This window comes from Equus przewalskii, chromosome 6 (assembly GCF_037783145.1).
Source record: "Equus przewalskii isolate Varuska chromosome 6, EquPr2, whole genome shotgun sequence".
Classification (NCBI taxonomy): domain Eukaryota; kingdom Metazoa; phylum Chordata; class Mammalia; order Perissodactyla; family Equidae; genus Equus; species Equus przewalskii.
The window spans coordinates 1,154,362-1,175,634 of record NC_091836.1 but is presented as its reverse complement, the minus strand read 5'-3'; the positions used below and the strand labels follow the sequence as shown (position 1 = coordinate 1,175,634).

Here is a 21,273-nt window from a genome sequence, read left to right as displayed (position 1 = left end):
TAGTTTTATTTCAGCTTCTGGCTGATCATAACAGTGAAACACACCCTTTGCCAAGTAAAACTATCACTAAGTCAGAAAACACATCAAAGCGTGAAGGGAGAAAAATCACCCATAGTCTCACCTGCCAGGTCACTTCCCGTTCCTGTTGTGGCGTGTTTTTCTCAGCGGGGGGACCAATGATCGCTTTGTTTCCCAGATGCAGCTTTCTGAACCTTCTCATTAGAATTCTCTGCTTCCAGGAACCTTCCCCGAAGGTCCCCGTCCAGGAGGGTGAAACACCCCATGTGCATTGCTGTGGCTGGAAGCAACCTACGTGCCCATCAAGAGGGGACTGAATGTACATGAGGTGGGCCAGCCCTGGGGGTTGCATGGGAGGATCACAAGACGAGCCGAGGCAGAAGAAGTGAACATCTGTGCAGTTTTATTGAAAGCTGCTGTGTGTGTTAAAAAAAAAAAAAAAACAGTGAAAAAGTCGGGGTGATCTCTTTGCACCTGCTCACAGGCGCACACGGATGCAAGCTGAATGAATTCTCAGCGCTGAATGAGGAGCTATTGGGAGGATTGGCTGCCTTAGGATGGGGTCACCTGTTTCCTGGGAAGAGGCTTGGGAGAGAGACATTCTGTGCACAGCCTTTTAGACACTTTGTTTGTTTGTTTTTTGCTGAGGAAGATTGGCCCTGAACTAACATCTATGCCAATCTTCCTCTATTTCGTATGTGGGGTGCTGCCACAGAGTGGCTTGATGGGCGGTGTGCAGGTCTGCGGCTGGGATCTGAGTTCACAAACCTGTGAACACGGGGCCGCTGAAGCAGATCGTGGGAACTTAATGACGACACCACCAGGCCGGCCTCTGGTAGACGCTTTGAATTTTGAGCTGTGCAAATATATTTCCTGTGAAAACATAAATAAAAGTAAAACTATTTGAAAAAACAAGACAAAACCAACAGCCTGGTATTGGTCCCTGTACCTGGGGGCCGCATTTTTTTCATCAAGGGTTGACCTTAATCTTTTTATCCAGTCGGCTCTTGCTACACCTTGAAGACGCTTTTGTTTTCACTACTATACGTAACGCCGGGATGGACAGCCACGGACAGAACTTGCTGTTTTCATCTCATATTATTTACTTAGATCCTTAGAAAGCGAATTCTCCCTCCCTCTCCCCTCCCTCCTTCCCTTCCTTCCTACCTTCCTTCCTTCCATCAACATTTCTTGAGCACCTACTGAATGCTAAGCCCTGAGCTGGGCACTGGGGACACACAGGGGACAAAGCTGACACTGACCCCTTTCCTGGTGGAGCTCACCATCTCGACCTGTGCTGTCTAGAACCTTCTAGGTGACAGACCTGTTCTCCACCTGTGTGTGGCTCTTGAGCACTTGAAATAAGGCCACTGCAATGGAAGAAGTGACATTTAAATGTTCTTGACTGTTCATCAATTCGTTTAGATTTAAATAGCCACCTGGGGCTAGTGGCTTCCGTATTGGACAGGGAGGGGCTGGCATTCCTGGCTCCAGGGTGGAAGCGTTTTTAAAGACCACGGATTCCTGTGGCCAAGTGATTTTTTCCAGACGGGTTGAGTGTCTCAGGTCAGGAATGAAGGAAAATCACAGTGTCGGGATGGCCTGAGGGCGGTGCTGGGAGGTCCCCCAAAGCTCATACAGCTTCCCTCCACCCTAGCAAAAACGCAGGGCCATGAACTGGGGAATTATTCGCACCCCATGTGTTACACACCCACAGATTCCTCAGACAGCAGGGGGCAGCCGGGAATATGGTGGACAAGAGTCTGGGTCCCTGCTGTGAGGAGCTCATGGGATACAGGGAAGACAGGTGATAAACCAGGAAACAACTCAGTAAAGTGATGGCAGGTGGCAAGTTTTATGATGGAGATAAAGAGGGCAATGGGACTGTTGTGCCCACCGTAGGGACTTTGGCTGGGGGTGGTCAGGGAAGGCCCTCTGAGGAGGTGATGTCTGAGTGGACACCTGAAGATGAGGAGGTACTGGCCATGTGTCTCTGGGGGTGGGGCACTCCAGGCAGGAGGCATAGCTTGTGCAAAGGCCCTGGGGTAGGAACAAATCTGGCAAGGCCAGTGTGGCTGAAGCAGAGAGAGCAAGGGAAAATGGGGTGGGAGGTCACCCAGGACCTTTCGGAAGGGGTGGCTGTCCTTCTGAGACCCTGGGAGGTTTACAGCTGTCCCTTTATCTGTTGCAATGTGACATTTGGCTGGGAATTGAGCCTCATCCCTACCTCCTGGGCCCACTCCCCCTTCACCGTGTCTGCCAGTATTCCCCTCGGGGCATGTAGGTCAGGTGGAGCTGGCCTTTCTGGTGCCCTTCCAGCCCAGGGGGAGAGGGGCTGGAGGAAGGAAGGAGACTGCAGAGAAGCTTACCCCGCCCTCCTTCCCTCCGCTCCCAAAGAAGTCACAAAGAAATTGGCAGGAGCCTGGCCTGGTTGTGACCTTTGGACCCCAGGAGAACTTGAGCTGACGCTGGGAGCCTTCAGGGGGGCAGCTGAGGCAGGGGGGCTCCGGGGCACCCCTCGACAGCCCCCTGGCACACAGCTGGGGGAGGTGGCAGCTGGGGGAGGTGGCAGCTGAGCCCTGGGCAGGAGGCCAGTGGAAGCCGGCTGGAAACCACCCCTTGGCGGTCTCCATTCCTGAGACTGAGTCCTGTCTTGGCAGCTGACCCAGGAATGGGGGCCCTAGGGGAGGGCTGGCCGGGAAGGCCAGAGCCTCAGGCTTCTCTCTGTAAAGGAAGCTAAGATTAGAGTCCCTGGCAAGGACAGGGGGCTGGGGCTGCCTGCAGGGGGTGGGGGATTTCGAGCTGTAAAATGTGAAAGGTACTTGCCTGGAAGGGCAAGCCTGGCTAACAAATTTACAATCCTGCCTCCAGGCTGGACCCTATTGGCCTCTGCAGTTTTCCTGCCTGTGTCCCTGTCACCTGCTCAGAGACTCACCCTGACACCCTGGCAAAGAGCTTCCCTGGTCATCTTTGGCCACACTCCCATTTTGCTCTTAGCCCTCATCCTCATCCATCTCCTCTCCTTCGTGGTATGATGCTCCGCCTCCCTCCTTGCAGTGTGAGCTGAGCCTGCGGGACCAGGGTGAGGAGCGCCGGGCACTCGCCTCGGGCACAACATTTAAGGGACGGCGGGGCAAGGGGCGGGGGGAACCCAGCTACCAAGATTCATAATATTTAACGCAATATAAAAAAAGCAGAAACGAATGCAAAAGAATCCACGATGAACAAAACATCAAGATTTTAAATAAAGGCAGGATCCGATCCTGCACTTACTTGCACGACCTTGTCCCCCGCCCCTCACCGTCGTCAGGATCCTGGTTCCAGTAAGACTTTTTTTGGTTTTTGGTTTTTTACTAGTGCATTAACATATTCCTTAGGTCGATGACTGAGTTTTTCGGCGCCTCTGTAAATATTGTTTCTGGGGCGAGTGCCTCAGTCGCCTCACCCTAATCCCAGTCCTGGAAGGAGCGAAAGAAAAAATGAATGATGCTGTCTCCGCTGAAAACCGAGGCTGGAAACTCGGGCCCCGCCCACTCCGCCAGGACACGCCCACCCACGATGGCCACGCCCACCCAACCCCGCCCCTCTGCTCCACCAGCGGATAAAAGCCCCGCCCACAATCCTGGCCCCACCAACCACAAATCGGCCCTGGTCCCACGCTCGGCCACGCCCCCTTACAGGCCCCGCCCCCTGACGCGCGCCGCGCCGGCGCCGGGTCCCCAGTCCCTCCGGCCCCCAACGCGCGCCCGCGCGTCACTTCCGGGGCGGTGGCGGGAGCGAGGCTGACTTCCGCCCGCAGGGGAGCGGCGGCGGCGGCGGCGGCGGCGGCGGCGCAGGAGGCCGGGCCCGGGCGCCGAGGGACGGACGGACGCACGGGCGGGCGGCCGGGAGCCATGGAGCGCGGCCCCGGGGCCGAGGGGCGCGAGCCGCGGCGGTGAGTGCCGGGCAGGGGCGAGCGCGGCGGCGCGGGGCGGCCTCGGTGCCGCCACGGCCGTTTGGGGAGCCGGGCCGGGCCTCGAGGCCAGGGCAGCCGGGTCGGACGCCCCCGAGACCCCGCACTCCCGGCCGGGGGGCCCCGGACGGGGGTGCTGGGAGCGCGGGCCAGCGTCCCCGGCTCCGGCAGAGCCGTGTTCCCGTCCATGCAGCCCTCTAACGTGGGGTGGGTGCCCACCCTCCTGGGGACGCGCCCCCGCCTCGGGGAGCCCGCCGTCCGACCGCGGACGCGACCCCCGCGCCCGCCGCAGCATGCTATAGCCGAGCCCTGCTTCTTAAACGTCTCCCAGCCGCCTCTGCCCCTTCTCAGGCGTCCTCCCGCCCGCTGGGATCCCGGGGCAGGCTTCCCGGCCTCTGCTCCAGCCCGATTTCCAGGCCGGGGACATCCCATGGCCTCTAACCCATAGTGTCCACCCCCGGCCCGGGAGTCCCCGTGCCCCCCAGGATGAAGTCCAAACTCTGCAGCAGGGCTCACGGGCGCGGCCCGACCCGGCCCGGGCTCCCTCTGGGACCCCCGCTGCTCCCCTCTTCCTCCCGGTGTCCCCTCTAGCTGGGGACCCGCAGTTCCTGGACTGCTCTGTCTGTCTGTCACCTATGGGGTTTTGCCCATGCTCTCCGCTTTGCTCTGTCCCCTGGCCATTGTCCCTGCACCTCTCAGACGGCACCTTCTTCCCAGCCGCTTTCCCACCCCGGCTGGCTGGGTGAGGTGCCATCACAGTCGTCCGTATTTAGGTCGTCTTAGAGTATTGCAACTGCCTGGTTCCTTGTTTGTTTTTATAACACCGCCAGCCCGCACGGCGCCTAGCAGAGTGCCCAGTATGTGCTTGCGGACGGAGCCCCTGGGACTCCGGGTGCCACTGGTGTGTGCCTAGTGAGCAAGGCGTCTGGGGTGTGCACTGTCTGGTCCAAGGCCCGGTTCTGGGGGCACACTCGGTGACACCCGTAAATGACAGTGGGAGGTCCCAGGTGCGTGTGGCCCAAGAAGAGGCTGTCCCCCTTCCCTGTCACACCTGGCATACTGTGGCTTCCGTCTTTCGTCTTTTTCCCTTGTCGTTCACCCGTTTGTTCAGCAAGTGTTTGTTGAGCGAGAACAGATAGTGGTCCTGCTCTCATGGAGTTTCTCTCTGTTTGGAGGGGAGGTATGGTTGAGCTTGTAAATACAGGCTGTGATGAGTGCTGTGGAGATGGACCTGGAACCGGGAGAGTGTGTGTGGGGCACCTGACCCGCTTTGGGGGGCCCTCTCCAAGGGCGCTGGAAGGGACATCTGAAGGGTGGACAGGACAAGGGGCAAGGACCATGTGGTGAGGTGGAGGAGGGGGTTCCTGGCAGGGGAACTGCATGGGCTCTGGTGCTGAGGCAGGAGGGCGCAGTGCGGCTCGTCTGGGGAGAGCGAGGGGAGTGGGGGACAGGATGAGTGAGGCTGGCCCTGGGGGGGACTGCTGGCCCAGCAGGCTGTGGCGAGGGATTTGATCTCCATCCTGAAGGTAGTGGGAGGCCACTGGGGCACCCCACAGGGGAGGTGGGTGATCAGACTTGTGTTGTGAAAAGGTCCTTCAGCTGCTGGGGGGAGAATGTCCTGGAATGGGATGATGGTGGCCAAGGGGACTAACAAGGAAGGAGCCTGCCACCGCGGTCTAGGTGAGAGGTGACAGAGGCGGGGACCAGGTGTTGGCAGGAGAGAGAGAGGTAGAGCCAGCAGGCCCTCGTGATGGGTGGATCAGGGTGGAGGAAGGAGGCAAGGACGACATCCGGGTTTCTGGCTTGGTCAGTGGGGCTTGTCCACCTTGGTGTGCCCCTCATCCTCCAGGGTGCTAGGGGCCTCCCCCCTGTCCGCTGGCTCCCAGCCAGGCGTCCCTCTCACAACCGAGCTTCACGGGGCTGCCCGAACTCCAGACCCTCCAAGCTCCCCTAGCTCCCCCCAGCGGAGCGTCGCCTGTTGGGGCCTGGACCGCTTTGAGAATCTACTGGAGCAGTCTCGGTTCGGTTGACACTTGGGGACAGATAATTCTTTCTTGGAGGGGGCATCCTGGGCGCTGTGGGGGGTTGAGCCCCATCCCTGGCCTCCACCCTCTGCATGCCAGTGGCTCCCTTCCCCAGTCATCACAACCAGAAATGTCTCCAGGCTTCGGCAGGTGTCTCGTGGCAAACTCCCCTGTGTGTGACAGCGGGTGTGACGGACTCTCCCCTCTGAAAACTCCCTGCCTAGAAAGTGTGCACCTGGCCGGGGGCTCGGGGATGCCTAGAAGCTGTCAGCATCCCCACCTTGCCTTTGGCCACTCTCTGCCACTCCCCGCCGCGTGCCCCGAATCCCAGTGCCTGCGGGATGTGGCCCTCCAGCCCTCGGGCTCAGATCCCAGGTCCGGAGGGAGCAGGTGTGTTTCTGGGCCTCGGACTGCTCTGAATCCACGCGTCCCTGGCCCAGCGCTGTTCAAACGCTCTGGCCCCAAAACTGAACAAGGTGCCCTGCTGCTCAGACGGCGCTGCACACGCGCGCGTGCGTGTGTGTGTGTCTCCTCTGCCGGTTCCAGGCCGTGGGGAGAAGGCAGTGAGCGCACGGGTTCTTCTCAAACCTTTGAGTCCCTTCCAGCCTCTCCGTTGGCAGCTCGGATCCACTGTCGTTGCTTTAGCAGTTTAGCTGCCGTCTATTTAACACAACACTTCACGGCGTCCTGCCAAACGGAAGAACGTTTGTGTTCCACTCTGAGCCGTGCCCCCGCCCACCACTAAGCCCCTCGTCCCATTTACTCCTCTCTCAGGTGGGTGGTGTCTGTGGTGGGAGATGAGCCCCTGGCCCAAGGTCACAGACCCCTGCACTGGCAGAGCTGGAGAAGGAGCCCGGCTCCTGTGGCCCCCTGTCCCTCGGCAGGCCGACCCCCCAGCCTGGCCCCAAGCACAGGGGCCGCCATTGTGCCCGCTCAGTAGGCCTTCCGAGCCCCGAGATGTATCCTGCTTTTGTTCCCCGAGCCTTTGTTTGTTGTATTTCCTCCATCTGGGCTCCTCTGTCTCTGGACATCACAGTCCTGCCCTCTTGGGCCCCTCCCATTGGGCAGCAGCCTGTCCTTGCCTCGGCTGCTCCGTGTTACCTGTGGGTGGTGGATGAATCCTTGAAGGATAGCACGGAGATGGGCCAGCTGTGTGGCCAGAGGCATGGGGGTGACAGGGTTTCCCTGGGCCTGGAGCAGGGGCTGTGGGAGGAGAGCTGGGGTGGACCAGCAGTCTGATCGCCAGCACCGCCTGCGGGCCGAGGCTGGCCTGACAAATGGGCTTAACTGGCAAGAGCTGGTGACTGCAAGCTGTGGAAGGGTGGTGGCAGGCGGGGTCCTGGTCAGCTTTGGGTCCCACTGAGGTCCCTCGGGAGGTGTGTGGTCCCCGTGGAGAGTGGGCTTGGCCCGCGGGTCCATGGGGGCAGTGGGTGGAACTCTCTGGGCAGGAGAGGGTGGGCTGGACTGAGGGGAAGGCCAGGAGGCTCAGCATGGACGAGGTTGGGTCCCCCACCTCCCGGTGGTGCCCCCAGGACCCCGTATCTGCTGTCCCCTGTAGGGTTTTCCTCTGCACGACGTGGAGACACGAGGCTGTGAGGCTCCCGAGGGCTCGGCTTGGACCGCGATGGGGCTGGGCTGCCGCCTCCTAACGGGGTTCTCGTCTGGGGCGGTGGCCGGGGGTCGCCCTCCCCCCTGCCCACGTCTCGGAGCACCCCCACTCCTGCCCTGCTGGGTGCGGCCCGCCCCGGGGCGCGGCGCCCGCCATGAACGGCCTGTCGGTGACCGAGCTCTGCTGCCTCTTCTGCTGCCCGCCTTGCCCTGGCCGCATTGCCGCCAAGCTCGCCTTCCTGCCACCGGAGCCCACCTACTCACTGGTGCCCGAGCCCGAGCCGGGGCCCGGCGGGGCTGGGGCGGCCCCCTCGGGGACCCTGCGGTCGTCTGCTGGCACCCCGGGGCGCTGGAAGCTGCACCTGATGGAGCGCGCTGACTTCCAGTACAGCCAGCGCGAGCTGGACACCATCGAGGTCTTCCTGACCAAGAGCAGCCGCGGCAACCGCATCTCCTGCATGTACGTGCGCTGCGTGCCCGGCGCCAGGTGAGCCTCGCCGACACGACCCGGAGCGCGGAAGGACCAGGGGGACCTGGAGGGGGCGGTGCAGGTGCCCTGCAGATTGTCCTCCGTCTGCCCCTGCTCGCCGTGGCACTGCCCTGGCCCCTGATGCCGGGCATCCTGCACAGGAGGACCCCATGGCTCACGGAGGTGGCTCCTGGTGGCTTCAGGGTCTTGGTGCTCACCTTCCCAGGGACGGTCTGTGGGTGCTTGGGGCCTGGTACCTGAGGCCTGGCCAGCAGCTCAGGCCAAGTCTGAACCCCTGGAAACAGGTACCCTGGGCCTGGGACAGGCAGAGCCCTTCCCTGAGCCCCACGGTGGGCAGAGGTGGGGCCTTCCAGGGGCTTCTGCCTTCAGACCAGGCGGGGTTCTGCCTCCAGGCTGAGTCCAGAGGGCGAACCCTACCTTTTGGCGGGGTGGGGCAGGAGGAGGAAGACTCGAAAGTCCATCGGCCAGGGTCCAGCCTGGTCACCTGCTCTCGGCGTGACCTGGGGCAGATCCTGTTCCGTTGGTGGCCTCGCAATGCCGCCATGGGACATGAGGCAGAAATGGGTGCTGTGGTCATTCTCTGTAGGGCAGGAAGAGCCGCATCGCTGTGAACAGGGACTGGCTTTATTGGTTTGTGGGCAGGGCCAGCTGTCCAGAGCAGAGGGGCCAGCCCTGCCCACGGAGAAGCTCCAGTCTCATTCTCCTGGACGGTCCTGAGCAGCGGGCATAGGTGCCTGCCAGCCTCGGGGGCTGTTGGACTCCCTCCAAAAGGAGTTATTTCAGAGAGGCGGCCGCTGCCCAGAGGGGACATGTGGTGGTCACTGCAGCTTGCCGAGCTCATGCTGTGGGGCCACCCTGGGCTGAGAATGTGACCGATGGTCCTGGTGGCCCCCTTTCACGGAGGGGAAGCCCGAGGCTCCACTGGCCGTCCCCTGCCCAAGATCACACAGCCGGGAGGAGCTGGGCCACCATGCCCAGGCGCCCCGTCCCCCTCGTCAGTGCTGTTGTCCCCTGGGGGCGGTGCGGATCGCCCCTGACCTGTGGCCCGCCCCCAGGTACACGGTTCTCTTCTCGCACGGCAACGCGGTGGACCTGGGCCAGATGAGCAGCTTCTACATCGGCCTGGGCACCCGCATCAACTGCAACGTCTTCTCCTACGACTACTCGGGCTACGGCGCCAGCTCGGGCAGGCCCTCCGAGAAGAACCTCTACGCCGACATCGACGCTGCCTGGCAGGCCCTGCGCACCAGGCGAGCCTGATGCTGGGGGAGGGTCCCGACCCGGTGACAGTGGGTGGACTGGAAGGTGCCCACCCAGGGACTCTGGCCGGCATCCCTGGGGTGGGAGGAATCCCAGGCTGGGTCCTGCTGGGTGGCCCTGAAGGAGAGGGAGCCCGTCAGTGGCCACACTGGGCTGGAGGGTGAGGCCTGACCTGTGTCCCTTCTCTGGTGACGGGCATGCTTGGTGTGCGGGGAGGCAGGGCGGGCAGCCCGCACACCGCCCCTTCCTGGGCGTGGGCCCCCTCTGGGAGCCCTTGGCCTGGTAAGAGGTAGGGACGGGGCTGGGGCTGTCCCTAGGGGAGTGGAGGCTCTGTCTGGAGGGAGGGGCGGGCAGAGGATGTGGGCCCCGGAGGTGGTGGGTGAGGCTGTGTGAAAGGACTTGGGGAGCCCCGAGGCCAGGGAGCTCTAGGGATGCAGGGTGGGCCCGGGCAGTGGCATTGGGCTCTAGGGGCTGGTGGGTGGCCGTGGGGCTTGGTCCCATCCTGGGGGTGGAGGGTGGTGGTTGGGCTGCTCTGGGCCTGGAGAGTTCTCGAGGGTTCCTTCAGGCAGCTTGGTGCTTGGCACAGCCCTGGTGGCCAGTGGAGGTCATTGAGCAGAGGCCGGGTCCTCCCTGGGTGTGGTCCCCCAGCACACACCTGCGTGCTTGACTCAGACGGAGCCACCTGGGTCCGGGCCGTGCCTCCCTCCCTGGACCCCGTCCCCCTGGAGGCGGCACCCGCTGACCTCCTGCAGGGACCCAAGTCAGCCTGCCCTGGGGAGGCAGGGCCTAGGTTGCCAGAGTGACACACCAGGCTCACCAGGCACTCCTGCTGCAGGTCCCCGGAGTGGGGTGCCCTGGCACCGCCCTGGCTCCAGGGACCGGTCCTGGTGCAATTATGTGCCTGCCCTTAGCTGCCTCAGCCCTTCCGCCGCCCTGCTGGCCGGGGCTGCTGGTAGTATCACGCTGCTGTGGGGTGAGGGCTCTGAGCTTCATCCACTCGTTTAAACTGGTGTCACCAGCGTTGTCCTCCAGAGACCTGGGCCTTCAGCCCAGCAGCTGGCAGAGTCAGTGGGAGGCTGAGAGGCTTGGGCTCAAGTGGTGACCAGGGCTAGGGAGCCCCGGGAAGAAGAGCTGCTCCATCTGGCACCTGTCGCGTTGGTCCAGGTGCAGACGCACAGGTGATAGGGCTGGGCTGGCGCTCAGCGCAGCCATGGCCATGGCAGCCCGTGGAGCAGGCCGGGGAGGAGCGCCAGATGGTGGGCACAAGGCCAGGTGGCGTCCCGAGGCCCTAGGGGCAGGCAGTGGTTAACCTGGAGTGCTGCCAGGATGGGGACAGGTTCGGCCCACCCCTGGGTGGCCAGGGAGGTGGAGTCTGGCTGCCCAGGTGGGTTGCCCGGGTGAGACACAGACCTGCCCTGGCCTCTGTCCGCCAGGAGAGGGGCGTCCACTCGGGATCGGGGTCTTGGGTGTCTGGGAGGAGAGCTATCGCGGCCTCTTGCATGGAGAGGGTGGCCAGTGGGTCCCTGTGCGGTCGGAGCTCGCACATGGAGGCGTGGAGCTGGCTTGGGGCTGGGTCAGCCATGCTGGGGGTGGGGGTGGGGTGCTAGGGGAGGCCTGTCGGGGGTGGCAGCCCCGGAAGGGGCCGGACTGGGGCCCGGAGGTGGGAGTTGGTGTGGAGGAGGCGCGGGACCTGGCCGCTGTGTAGGGACGGCGCCGGGGAAGGAAGCGCAGCCCACCCACCTCACCACAGCAGCCCCTCTTCCTGCTCACCTGTGGTTACTAAGCTCGTAATTGGCTGAGACATCAGGGGACAGGGCTGCCACGATTCCCCGCAGCAAAGGGGTGGGCGAGGGGTGCAGGGAGGAAGACAGGCCCCCTCCCAGTGTGACCAGGGAGGGCTGTCTAGTCCTGAAGGCCGACACAGGAAGGCCCAAGCAGGTTCTGGGTGTGGCCCTGGTCAAGTGTGTGTAGGGCTGGGGGCGCGGGGTGAGCAGGCGCAGGAGAGGCCCCAGGGTCTACCCTGTCCCCGGGAGCCACAGCGGGGCGTGGGGTCCTCACCAGGTGCACTCCCCATGTGCTAGCCAAGTGGATACTTGGAGAAACACAGCATAGAGCCAGGTGACCTGGGGCGGCTCCGGCCGGCTCTCCTCACGCCTGCCCGCCTCCCCACTGAGCGCACTGCGTCGTTGTTGGGCGCCCCTGGGCCAGCCCCTATTGCCTGGAGGCTGTGCGCGAAGGGGGGCCCGCCCCAGCAGGCTGGGCAGTGGGAGGGGCGTGTGCGCCGGCGGCCCCGGCTGAGCCTGCCCCCGCCCCCGCCCCCAGGTACGGCATCAGCCCGGACAGCATCGTCCTGTACGGGCAGAGCATCGGCACGGTGCCCACCGTGGACCTGGCCTCGCGCTACGAGTGCGCCGCCGTGGTGCTGCACTCTCCGCTCACCTCGGGCATGCGCGTCGCCTTCCCCGACACCAAGAAGACCTACTGCTTCGACGCGTTCCCCAAGTGAGCGCGGGGCGGGCCCGGGGGGCGGGGCCTCGGCGGGGGCGGGCGCAGAGGCCTGACGCGCCCCTCCCCGCAGCATCGAGAAGGTGTCCAAGATCACGTCGCCGGTGCTCATCATCCACGGCACGGAGGACGAGGTGATCGACTTCTCTCACGGGCTGGCGCTCTACGAGCGCTGCCCCAAGGCCGTGGAGCCGCTGTGGGTGGAGGGCGCCGGGCACAACGACATCGAGCTCTACAGCCAGTACCTGGAGCGCCTGCGCCGCTTCATCTCCCAGGAGCTGCCCAGCCAGCGCGCCTAACCGAGCGGCCGAGCCGAGCCGCGCCGGACCTCAGCAATAAGGCGGCGCCCGGCCCTGCCCCGGGGGCTGCATGTGAACCCTCGGGCGCCCCAGGACTCCCAGGCAGCCGGCGCGCAGGGGGCTGGGACCTGCCCCGGCCCAGGGGCTGTGGACAGTGTACAGGCGATGAAGCTACGCTCTCCTTTGCTTTGGGAAGCAAAACGAAGGAAAAACGTGAAAACAGAAATTAAAGATTTAAAATTTTAGGATTTCTCTTTCATGACTCCTGTGCTTTTCCTGCGGAAGAGAGTGGGTGAGGTTCGGGTCCCATCCAGAGCGCCCCAAGGCTGCTGGTTGCTTGGGTGGTGATGGAGGGGCGGGCAGCATTCGAACCCAGGACCCTGCCGGCCTTCATCGGGCGCGCCTCCTGGTAGGGTGGTGGGCTCCCTGTGTCCAAGACAACCCTGGGGGGCTGGCCGCGGCGGGTCTGTGCTCGGCCCGCTCTGCGGCCCCAGCGAGGCACCCTTCCGCTCCTATGATAGTCCTCGGCCCCTCTGCAGAGAGGGTCTTGAAGGTCCGTGGCAGGTCTGAAGGCTCCGTGGGGGTTTCCCCAGGAAAGGGGGCTGACCCTGGGGCGGGGGTTACGGGAGCGCCCCTGCAAGACACCTCGGGGCCTTTGAGCTGTGTCCTCCGCCCAGGGTGCCCTTGAAGGCGGGACTGGGACCAGGTCTCCACCACCACCCCCTGGAGTGCCCCCTGCGACCTCCAGGGGCAGAGCCCTAGAGCAAGGAAGGTCCCGGGGGCCGGTGGCCTGTCCTCCACCTAGGCAGTGGCAAGGCCACGGCCGGGAACTGCTTTCGCCCTGCCGTCGTCCGAGGTCTCGCGCGGTCCCCGGCCCCTTTAAGAGGGGGCGGTGCTTCGACCTGGGGGCGGGGCCGACGCCGAGGGGGCGCGGCCGCCGGGAACCGGTGTCGCGTGCGAGGCGGCGGCGGCCGGGGCGGAAGCGGAAGTGACGCGAGCGCGCCCGGAAGCGCCTGCGGCGGGCGGCGGAGCGCGGAGGAGGCCGCGGCTCGGCGGTAAGTGGCTGCTTGGCCGGGCCCTGCTCTCCGCGCCGCTCCCGCCGGCCCCCGCCTTCCCGCGCCGCGGCCTCCCCGGTGCAGAACGGGCCGCCCGGGCGGGGCGCACGCACTTCCCCGCCTGCCGCGGGCTCGGTCTCGGGGTTCGCGCCGGTCCGCGGCCGTCCACGCCGCGTGCTGTGCTCTGAACTTCCTGTTCGCCATTCGGGATCGGGACCCGGGTGCTCCCAGAGCTGAGGGTGGCCCGCCGGGCACAGAAAGGGCGGGCCGCATGGCTGTGCTGACGCTGTCACGCGGGAGGGGAGGCGACCCCCGGGGCCCTCCTGCCGGCCCCTCCCGCCGCCGTCCTGGGCCGGCCTCTGGGCTGACCCAGCCCTTGGGCCCGTGGAGTCGCGGCCCACCCTTGTCTAACACGGGGAGATGCCCTGGCCTGGGTGTGGGCGCTCAAGCTGCCGGTGCCTTTGTCCCTCCCGAGGCCCACCGACCCCTCTTGCTGGGGGTCTAGGGACATTTTTGAAAATACAGGACGTTTAGAAGCAGAACTGAACGTGAGTGTGTCCTCCCTGAAGCAGAGAACGTCTGAGGTCCTATCTCTCGTCTGCCCTTCCCACCACCGGGCCTTTGCACAGGCTGGTCTTTGTGACCGAGGGGCTCTCTTTACATCCTGGTCTTGGGACGATGCCCCCAGCATGGGTAACATTCCTTAACACGCCTGAATTCCTCTCAGTCTCTTGCTGCGGTGTTTCTGCCCTGAAGTCGTGCCCCCCCCCCACCCCGACCGTGTCCTGCCCCCACGGACCCCTGGCCCTGCGCTTGTCACAGCGCATGTTGCCCTTTTCACCCCATCAGAATGTAAGTTCCCTGAGAGCCGGGTGTCCGCAGTGCATCGAGTTCAAAGCAACTGCTTACAAGTGGACAAAAATGTCTTCAGATACCCCGAGCAAGAAATCCAGAGTGTGAAGGGTGTTGGGCGCAAGCTCAGTGTCCTGCCCACCCCTGACCTGCAGGGCCTGGTTCCGCTCCCCCGGGGGCAGAGAGAAACCAGTTTCTCATGTGTCGACAGAGAAAGTCCGTGCGTGTGCATCGAGTGTGTTTCTACCCGATCCTGATTTTTAGCTCGGACAGTGTTCTCCGCGTTCCCAAATACAGATGGGACTCATTCGTTTGAACGGCTGCACCGTATTTTATCGATGCTTTAATTTACTTATCAGGCTTCCTGTTGGTAGGAATTTAGGTTCTTTCCAGTATTTTGTAACAAGCAGGGCTGGATTGACTGTCCTTGTACGAATGCCTTTGTCCCCAAGCACGAATATTTCTGCAGGCTGAATTCCTTAGTGCAGAGGTGCTGGGTCAGAGGACTTTCCATAGATCTCTGAATGGATAAATGATCTCTAAACAGGTCCTGCCACGATGCCCCTCCCCTGCAAAGGAGGGGTGTCCCCCATTGCCTATCAATGCTTGATCTTGCAGATCTGGTAGGCGTAGAATCGTATTTCATTGTAGCTTTTTTTTTTTTTCCTGAGGAAGATTGGCCCTGAGCTAACATCTGTACCCGTCTTCTACTTTACATGTGGGACACTGCCACAGCATGGCTTGACAAGCAGTGCATAGGTCCACGCTCGGGATCTGAACCCTCGAACTCAGGCTGCTGAAGTGGAGCGCATGAACTTAACCACTACGCCATGGGGCTAGCCACTCCCTGTAGCTTTATTTGTGTTTCCTAGAAGTATAATTGAACATTTCAGTGCTGTTGTCAGACTTATTTTTATGTTGATCATTTCTACCACTAAGATAATCATTTTGAAACCGGAAAAAATATTTATTGTAAACATGAAGCCAGTTGTGTTTCATTTTCTTTGCCCAATAGGGTCATCCGTGTTATTGTTTTCCTGGAGCACTTTATATATTAAGGAAACTAGCCCATTGTCTCTTAAAAGTGTTTTTTTTCCAATCTGTCCTTTGTCTTTGACTTGCATGGTGCTTTTTTGTTTGTTTGTATTTATTTTTGCCAGGTGTTTAAAATCGCCATTCATCATGATTACTTTTCTCATTTATGACTTCTGGATCGTGTTGTGCTCAGAAATACCTTCTCTACCCCAAGATTATAAAACATTTGATGTTTTCTTCTGGAAATGTAATGGATTCTTCTGGAAATGTAATGGTTTCTTTTTTTTTTTTTAGTATATATTTAAACTTTTGGTCTAATTCTAGAAAGGACTTTTGGTAAGGAGTGAGGTAGGAACCCAGACTGTTTTTTTCCAATCGTTTGCCCCAACTCCATTTCCCGAAAAAGCCACTCTCTCCCTGACTGCCATGCCGTCTTTATCCTCGCGTGCCGAGCCCTCGCATGCCTGGGTTTCTAGACTCCGGCTCCTCCTCGTCAACCCCAACCCTGCTGTCTCCTTTACCGAGTGTCCAGAGGCCCTGTCTCCCTTCCTTAAAGTCAAGAGAAAATTGTCATCTCACAATAAAGAGTGGATGGCAGGAATGTGTGCTCGGTCACCAGGCTCTCTCTGATGGGGGTTCCAAAGGCTTAAGTCCGGGCCCCCCGGATGCTCGGGGTGTGTGGTGCAGGCCGTGGTTGACGCAGTGGCTTTTCTCACGACGATGTGACTCACGCTCACACGCCAGCCCCTCTCCCCAGTGCCCGCCCATCGCACAGAAGGATAAGCCAAGGCCCGCTGCTGTGGCCCACCGGCTCCCTGGCCTCGCCTGGCCTGTGGGCTCTGCCCCTCTGCCGGGACTCGCCCCTCGCCCCTCTCCATGCCTGGTGTCTCTGAAGGGCTCACCCTCTGCCTCTGGCCTTGGGGGAACCAGGCAGGGGCGGTGATGGTGATGGGGGGAAGCCAGTGGTACATTCCAGGATGCACCCCCCCACACACACTCCCCCCGCTTCTGCTTGGTATGGCCCGTGGGCCAGGCCGCCTGGGACAGGGGCCAACTTTCAGTTCTCCATTTTGTGAATTTCCCAGGACACGTGTGTTCACACCCAGCAGCGTTCTCCTGCTGCCCAGCGGGCGCCTGAGCACACTCCCCCTGGGCAGGGCCCCCACGGCTCGCCGGAACCTGCTGCCCTCCCCAGGACACCTGAGTGGCCGCCCCTCGGACATGGGCCCTGAGCCCCAGAAGCGGATGCCAGGCTTTCTGTTCTGTGGCCTGGGCACACCCTGGTCCCCGGAGAACCCAGGGGACAGAGCCCGCGGGGGCTGTGGGTGCAGCAGGGACGGCTCAGCGTGTGGCGGGTGCACCTGCCTCGGCGGCACAGACCCTCCCCAGGGTCGGGTCCGGGACCCTGCAGATGCGCTCCCCCCAGGGCTTCCCTCCTGGGACCCTGATCACCGTCGAGCCCAGACTGCACTTCTCGGGGGTCCCAGCACCGAGGGCCGGTCTGTCCATGCTCCTCCCGTCCTCTGTGACCCTGCTTCCCCGTCCTCCCATTAAACTGAGCTGGCAGGACCACCCCGCTGGCTCTGCCCGTCTCTGTGTGAACTGGGGCCCCCCCGAGGTTCCAGAAGAGGATGGGGCTCTGTCCCCTCCTCCTCCCCTTGTGGCCATGTCAGGAGTAACTGCGCGGAGGGCCCACATCTGAGATGGGGTCTCCGGTGGTGCCACCCCTCAGGGCCCCGAGTGCCTGATCTGAGACATCGTGCCCCCCAGGACGGGCGCGGGTCTGTCTGGTTCACGTCGGGGGGCAGGACCGAACTGTTGGCTGTGGGATCCGTCAGATGGGCCCCGGCCCAGCATCTGGTCCCCTTCCATTTTAGAGCTCCTGCCAGGCGCCAAGTCAGTCTTCACGACAACCCTGGGCCAGTGGGCTGCCATCCCCACTGTCCCCACCCACAGGGGACATGACTCAGACCAGGCTACCCCCAGAGAGGAAGCCCTGGGACCCCAGCCGGACTCAGGCCCGGGGCTCCCATGGTGGTCACAGTCTTGGGACAGGCGTGCCCCTGCTCGACAGTGGGCTCTGTGCCTTCAGACCCCAGCGCCACGTGTGTGTCCACAGCATGTGCAGGGGAGACGGGAGGGTCGGGGCCTGGCCGAGGTCACTCGGCTGCAAGGAGCCGAGCCAGGGTGCTCTCAGTGCAGCCCACCACACCTAGCCGAGTGCCACGCGACTCTCTTAGAGGAGGGGACCATCTTGCAGAGGGTCTTTCCTGTCCTTCAGCAGATCACGTGGAGCCCAGAAGAGCACAGGCCTGCGGGAGGTGGCCTGGAGGCCCGGCCCAGGGTGTCCCCAGTGGGCCCGGCAGATAAGACCCCCTTTGCGGCTGGCCATCTGAGGGTGCATCCCAGGGGTCCTGGGCAGCCAATGAGTGGAGGCTGTGAGGGGGCTGGGGAGTGACTTCCCACGTGAAAGGAGGTGAGAGGACACCCATAGGGCCACATCCTGCTCCTCTCGTGCCTAGAGAAGCAGCTCTGAGCAGAGACCTGGCCCCTCTCGCGTGGAGTGTGTGCCAGCAGTGGCCTCGTCGTCCCCCAAGCAGACGAGCTCAGCCATGTGCCCCCCGGTCTGGCTAGGCCTGGCCTGGGGCCGGCTGCACCCAGGCTGGGCCAGTGTCCGTTGTCCCACCTCGAGTTCTCGTCTGCTCACCCTCCCGCGTGTGGCGGACCTCCGGGCGCCCGGCCCCTGTAAGTAACTTCTCAACACGTTAGAAATAAACACGGATAGGTTACAGAGGAGAACAAGAAACGTGCATTAATTTTTAAAGTGCTCTGTCACCAAAGTGTAGCATCCTGCTGGCACGGTGGCTCCCCCAGGGGTGGGGTTTTTGTGTCTCATTTGAGAGCAGTGAGCAGGACTGTCACGGAGAGGTCAGGGGTCGCACCCACGGATGCCCGATGCCATGCAGGTGGCAGACACGCGGCCGTGCTGCCTGGCGTGCCCCCGAGGAGCTGGCCCATCGCCTCCTGACCCCCCATGTCCCCTCTCCCTCCTCCCGTGCCCTGGGTCCCTGCAGGTCCCTCCAGAGGTAACTGCTGGGGACAGGCTGGCAGAAGTGGCTGCAGATACGGGTGGAAAGATGGAGAATTCCCAACACGAGTCCCCAGCGCTGGAGCGTGCTTGTCCCTCCTAACCCTGTGGCCTGCGGCCCGGCTCTCCCACAGCCACGTCCTCCTGGCTCTGTGGCCGACCTCTGGGTCCCTTCTCTCCCCGTTACAAACAGCACAACGACACACGGACTTCCTTCCTTCCTCATGAATGTTTCTTGGGCTCCTTTTTAGAGAGGAATTGCCGGCTCCCAGGGTACAACGTTACTGTTTCGATCAGCTACTTACAAAGTAACAAGAATGTAAAACTTAACGTGGTCCTTATTATTCAATGATTCCCACCTTTGCTCTTGACTTGTTTTCTTTTCTTTTGTGGGGAAGACTGGCCTTGAGCTAACATCTGTTGCCAGTCTTTCTCTTTTTTGTATGTGGGATGCCCCCACCGCGTGGCTTGGTGAGCTGTGTTTAGGTCCGTGCCCAGGATCCAAACCCGCAAACCCTGGGCTGCCGAAGCGGAGCCTGTGACCTTAACTGCTAAGCCACCAGGCCAGGCCCCACTCTTCACGTTTTACAATTTTCATCCTGGAATAATTTGGGGTTTACAGAAAAGTTGCAAGACAGTACAGAGAGTCCCGGCCGCCCTTCACCCAGCGCCCCTCATGTTAATATCTTGTCAAAACCAGGAAGTGAACTCGTGCGCATTCCCATAAACCATCCACCAGACTTGCCTCCCATCTCACCAGTTTTTTTCCACAGATGCCCTTTCCTGTTCCGGGGTCCCCACCCTCCGGGACCCCACTGGCCTCCGTTTGTCACATCTCCTTAGTCTTTTAAGATCTCCAGCGCGTCCCCGTCTTCCTTGTTTTTTGTGATCTTGACAGTCTGGGGGACGGTCAGGTATTTTTGTAAAACGCCCCCTAATCTGGCTTGTCCGTTTTCTTGTGATCAGGCCCAGGTTATGGGTTTTGGGGAAGGACACACCGAGGTGAGGTGCCTTTTTTGATCACTTCCCACGGGGGTCCCCGACACGCACATGATGTCACCCTGAGGTTCACTCTGACCGCTGGGCTAAGGTGGGGCCCGCCGGCTTCCCCATGGGCAGGGTGCTGGCCGCCCCCTGCCCTGCTCTGCTGTTGGGAAGCGAGTCCCTGAGTCCAGCCCACACCAAAGGGGGGCTTATTCTGAAAATGACTTTTCATACAGAAAACAATAAAAAAGAAGGACGCATGGCCCCTAGTGCACTTAGATAACCTGTTGACATTTAAAGAAAATAAGAGTAATAAATACACACATGAGTAAAAAAAAACCTGAACTGTACAGAAAGTACTGTTAAAACAAAAAGTAAAGGCTTCACTGTCTTTGAAAAAATAAAGAAGATCTGGTCATCCCAGGACGTCTAGACACACATCCACATCCAGGCACATGCAGACACACGGGGAGCAGGATCCCCACCCAACCCATCTGTGCGCACCGCCCCAGGGCAGCCATGATGTGGAGGCACCCCGCTTTATGCAACCTCCCCACACCTCACCACAGGAGGCCGACCGTGGCCCGCACCCCTCTGAGCCCCCTCCCCCTCCATACCTGGCTGCAGCTGTCCCCCACCCCCACCCAGCTTGGCTCCACGGGCCCGGTGGCCTGGCAAGAGCCCCCCTGAGCCCCTGGGTGCCGTCAGGCAAGGGTGGAGACAGAACCCGGTGTCCCATGTCTGGAGAAACAAGGGGCTGCCCGCCCCGCCTAAGCTCAGGCCACCTCATGGGTGTTTTCCCCAACCCCCCGGCTGCCTCCCAGCGCCGTGCAGGGCCACACCGCTGCTCAGCCCTCTCCCAGCCTTGGTCTCTTCATCTTGGAAATGGGGATGACTCCTGAAGGCTCGTGAGCGAGGATGCAGTGACACAGCACGAGGCCCAGCTGAGCACAGGGGCAGAGGGAGCGGGGGCCTCAGGCTCATTGGGTTTGAATATGCTGGGGGTCGAGGTGTGAACATGTCCCATAGACGAAAGCCACCGTCTCAAGACCCTGATTCCGGCTGGGAAGGGGTGCATACCTGAGGCTCCGGGAGCGTGTCCTGTCCCGGGCCAGCAGCCTGCCGGTCACGGCCAGGATGGCGGCCCTACCCCCTGCTTTGCCGCGGCTGCCTGCTCCTCCCCGTGGGAAGAAAGGCCCTTCCTCAGCCATTGCCAGTGTCCCTGTGGCTGCCCCTTGCTGCCCCCTGCCACCTCGGCAGGGAGTTCTTCCACTTCAGGCCCCAGGTGGAGCCATGCTGGCCCTACTGCCTCCCAAGTCAGGGCCTTGCCCACCCACCTGCGCCATCGTGGGACTCCCAGCTGCCCTGCTCAGACTGCGAGCCCCTCAAGGGCAGGCCGCTGGGGAGAACACTCTGGGCGCAATAAACATCGCTGGAAGCAAGGATGTGTCGTGGCCTCTTTCTCAATCCTGCTGGTGCTCGCGTGATCTTGGGGGAGAACCCGCAAGGCGCTTCCTGCCTCATCTGGACTTGGAGAGGCCGCCCTGGGGGGCTGGGCAGCACCTGTGCGTGGGGCTGGGGGGGGTGGTCCGAGGCCCCCTAGGGCTGCTGAGATGGGGGCTAGGAGCCTGCCCAGGAGGTCCACCTCCTCGATCCTCAAAGGCACCTGGATGGGCGCGTGGCTGGCCAGAGTTCACCTCCAAGCCCACAGCCTTGGGCCACTGGCCTCCTTTGTCAATGGGAACCCGTCCCAGGTCACACTTCATCTCTGCAGCCTGAGTCAACACTCCGTACCCCTCTCCCTCCTGTTTGTCCAGCCACAGCATACAGGGCATTGCTGGGGCCCGGGGGGGGGGGGGGTGGGGGTGGGGGCTGGCACAAGCTGGCACCACCAAGGACAGTCTGGCTTAGGGGATGGGGAGGACCCAGGGGACAGTGCCTGGGGGCAGAGAGAACGGGTCAGGTCAGCGGTGTGGCAGCTGAGGAGGATGAGGATGAGGCCCGGGCCAGGGTCACGGCCGCTGCCCACAGCCAGGCCAGGGCAGGTCACCCAGCAGGCGTTAGTGCCTGGAACCCGTGCAGGTCCAAGCAGCTCCGCCCCCT

General features: G+C 62.1%; 1 protein-coding gene and 2 long non-coding RNA genes across 4 annotated transcripts; 2 read left to right on the top strand and 1 right to left on the bottom strand.

The window, feature by feature from the left end:
- Window positions 1–404: 404 nt before the first annotated feature.
- LOC139083768 (uncharacterized) lies at window positions 405–6,684 on the bottom strand. Its single transcript, XR_011540682.1, has 3 exons — window positions 6,583–6,684; window positions 3,292–3,476; window positions 405–891 (listed from the first exon to the last, which is right to left on the bottom strand). It is a non-coding gene; the product is annotated as an uncharacterized lncRNA (long non-coding RNA).
- ABHD17A (abhydrolase domain containing 17A, depalmitoylase) lies at window positions 3,793–12,401 on the top strand. 2 transcript variants are annotated; one of them, XM_070622393.1, is made up of 5 exons: window positions 3,793–3,952; window positions 7,553–8,089; window positions 9,148–9,342; window positions 11,675–11,854; window positions 11,931–12,401. In XM_070622393.1, exons 2-5 carry the CDS (start codon window positions 7,758–7,760, stop codon window positions 12,154–12,156), a joined length of 933 nt encoding a protein of 310 aa, XP_070478494.1. In that variant the 5' UTR covers window positions 3,793–3,952; window positions 7,553–7,757; the 3' UTR covers window positions 12,157–12,401. The 2 variants fall into 2 exon arrangements, with proteins under 2 accessions (XP_070478494.1, XP_070478495.1); XM_070622394.1 differs by lacking the exon at window positions 3,793–3,952 and adding an exon at window positions 6,520–7,157.
- Window positions 12,402–13,114: 713 nt separating this feature from the next.
- LOC139083767 (uncharacterized) lies at window positions 13,115–15,370 on the top strand. The gene is made up of 2 exons (XR_011540681.1): window positions 13,115–13,211; window positions 14,739–15,370. It is a non-coding gene; the product is annotated as an uncharacterized lncRNA (long non-coding RNA).
- Window positions 15,371–21,273: the final 5,903 nt, after the last annotated feature.

Excerpts from the sequence above, each read along its gene's own strand:
- ABHD17A (XM_070622393.1), top strand. The coding sequence starts at position 7,758 with ATGAACGGCCTGTCGGTGACCGAGCTCTGCTGCCTCTTCTGCTGCCCG. Across the intron at positions 8,090-9,147 it reads CGCTGCGTGCCCGGCGCCAG|GTACACGGTTCTCTTCTCGC; the intron begins GTGAGCCTCGCC and ends GCCCGCCCCCAG. Across the intron at positions 9,343-11,674 it reads TGGCAGGCCCTGCGCACCAG|GTACGGCATCAGCCCGGACA; the intron begins GCGAGCCTGATG and ends CCCCGCCCCCAG.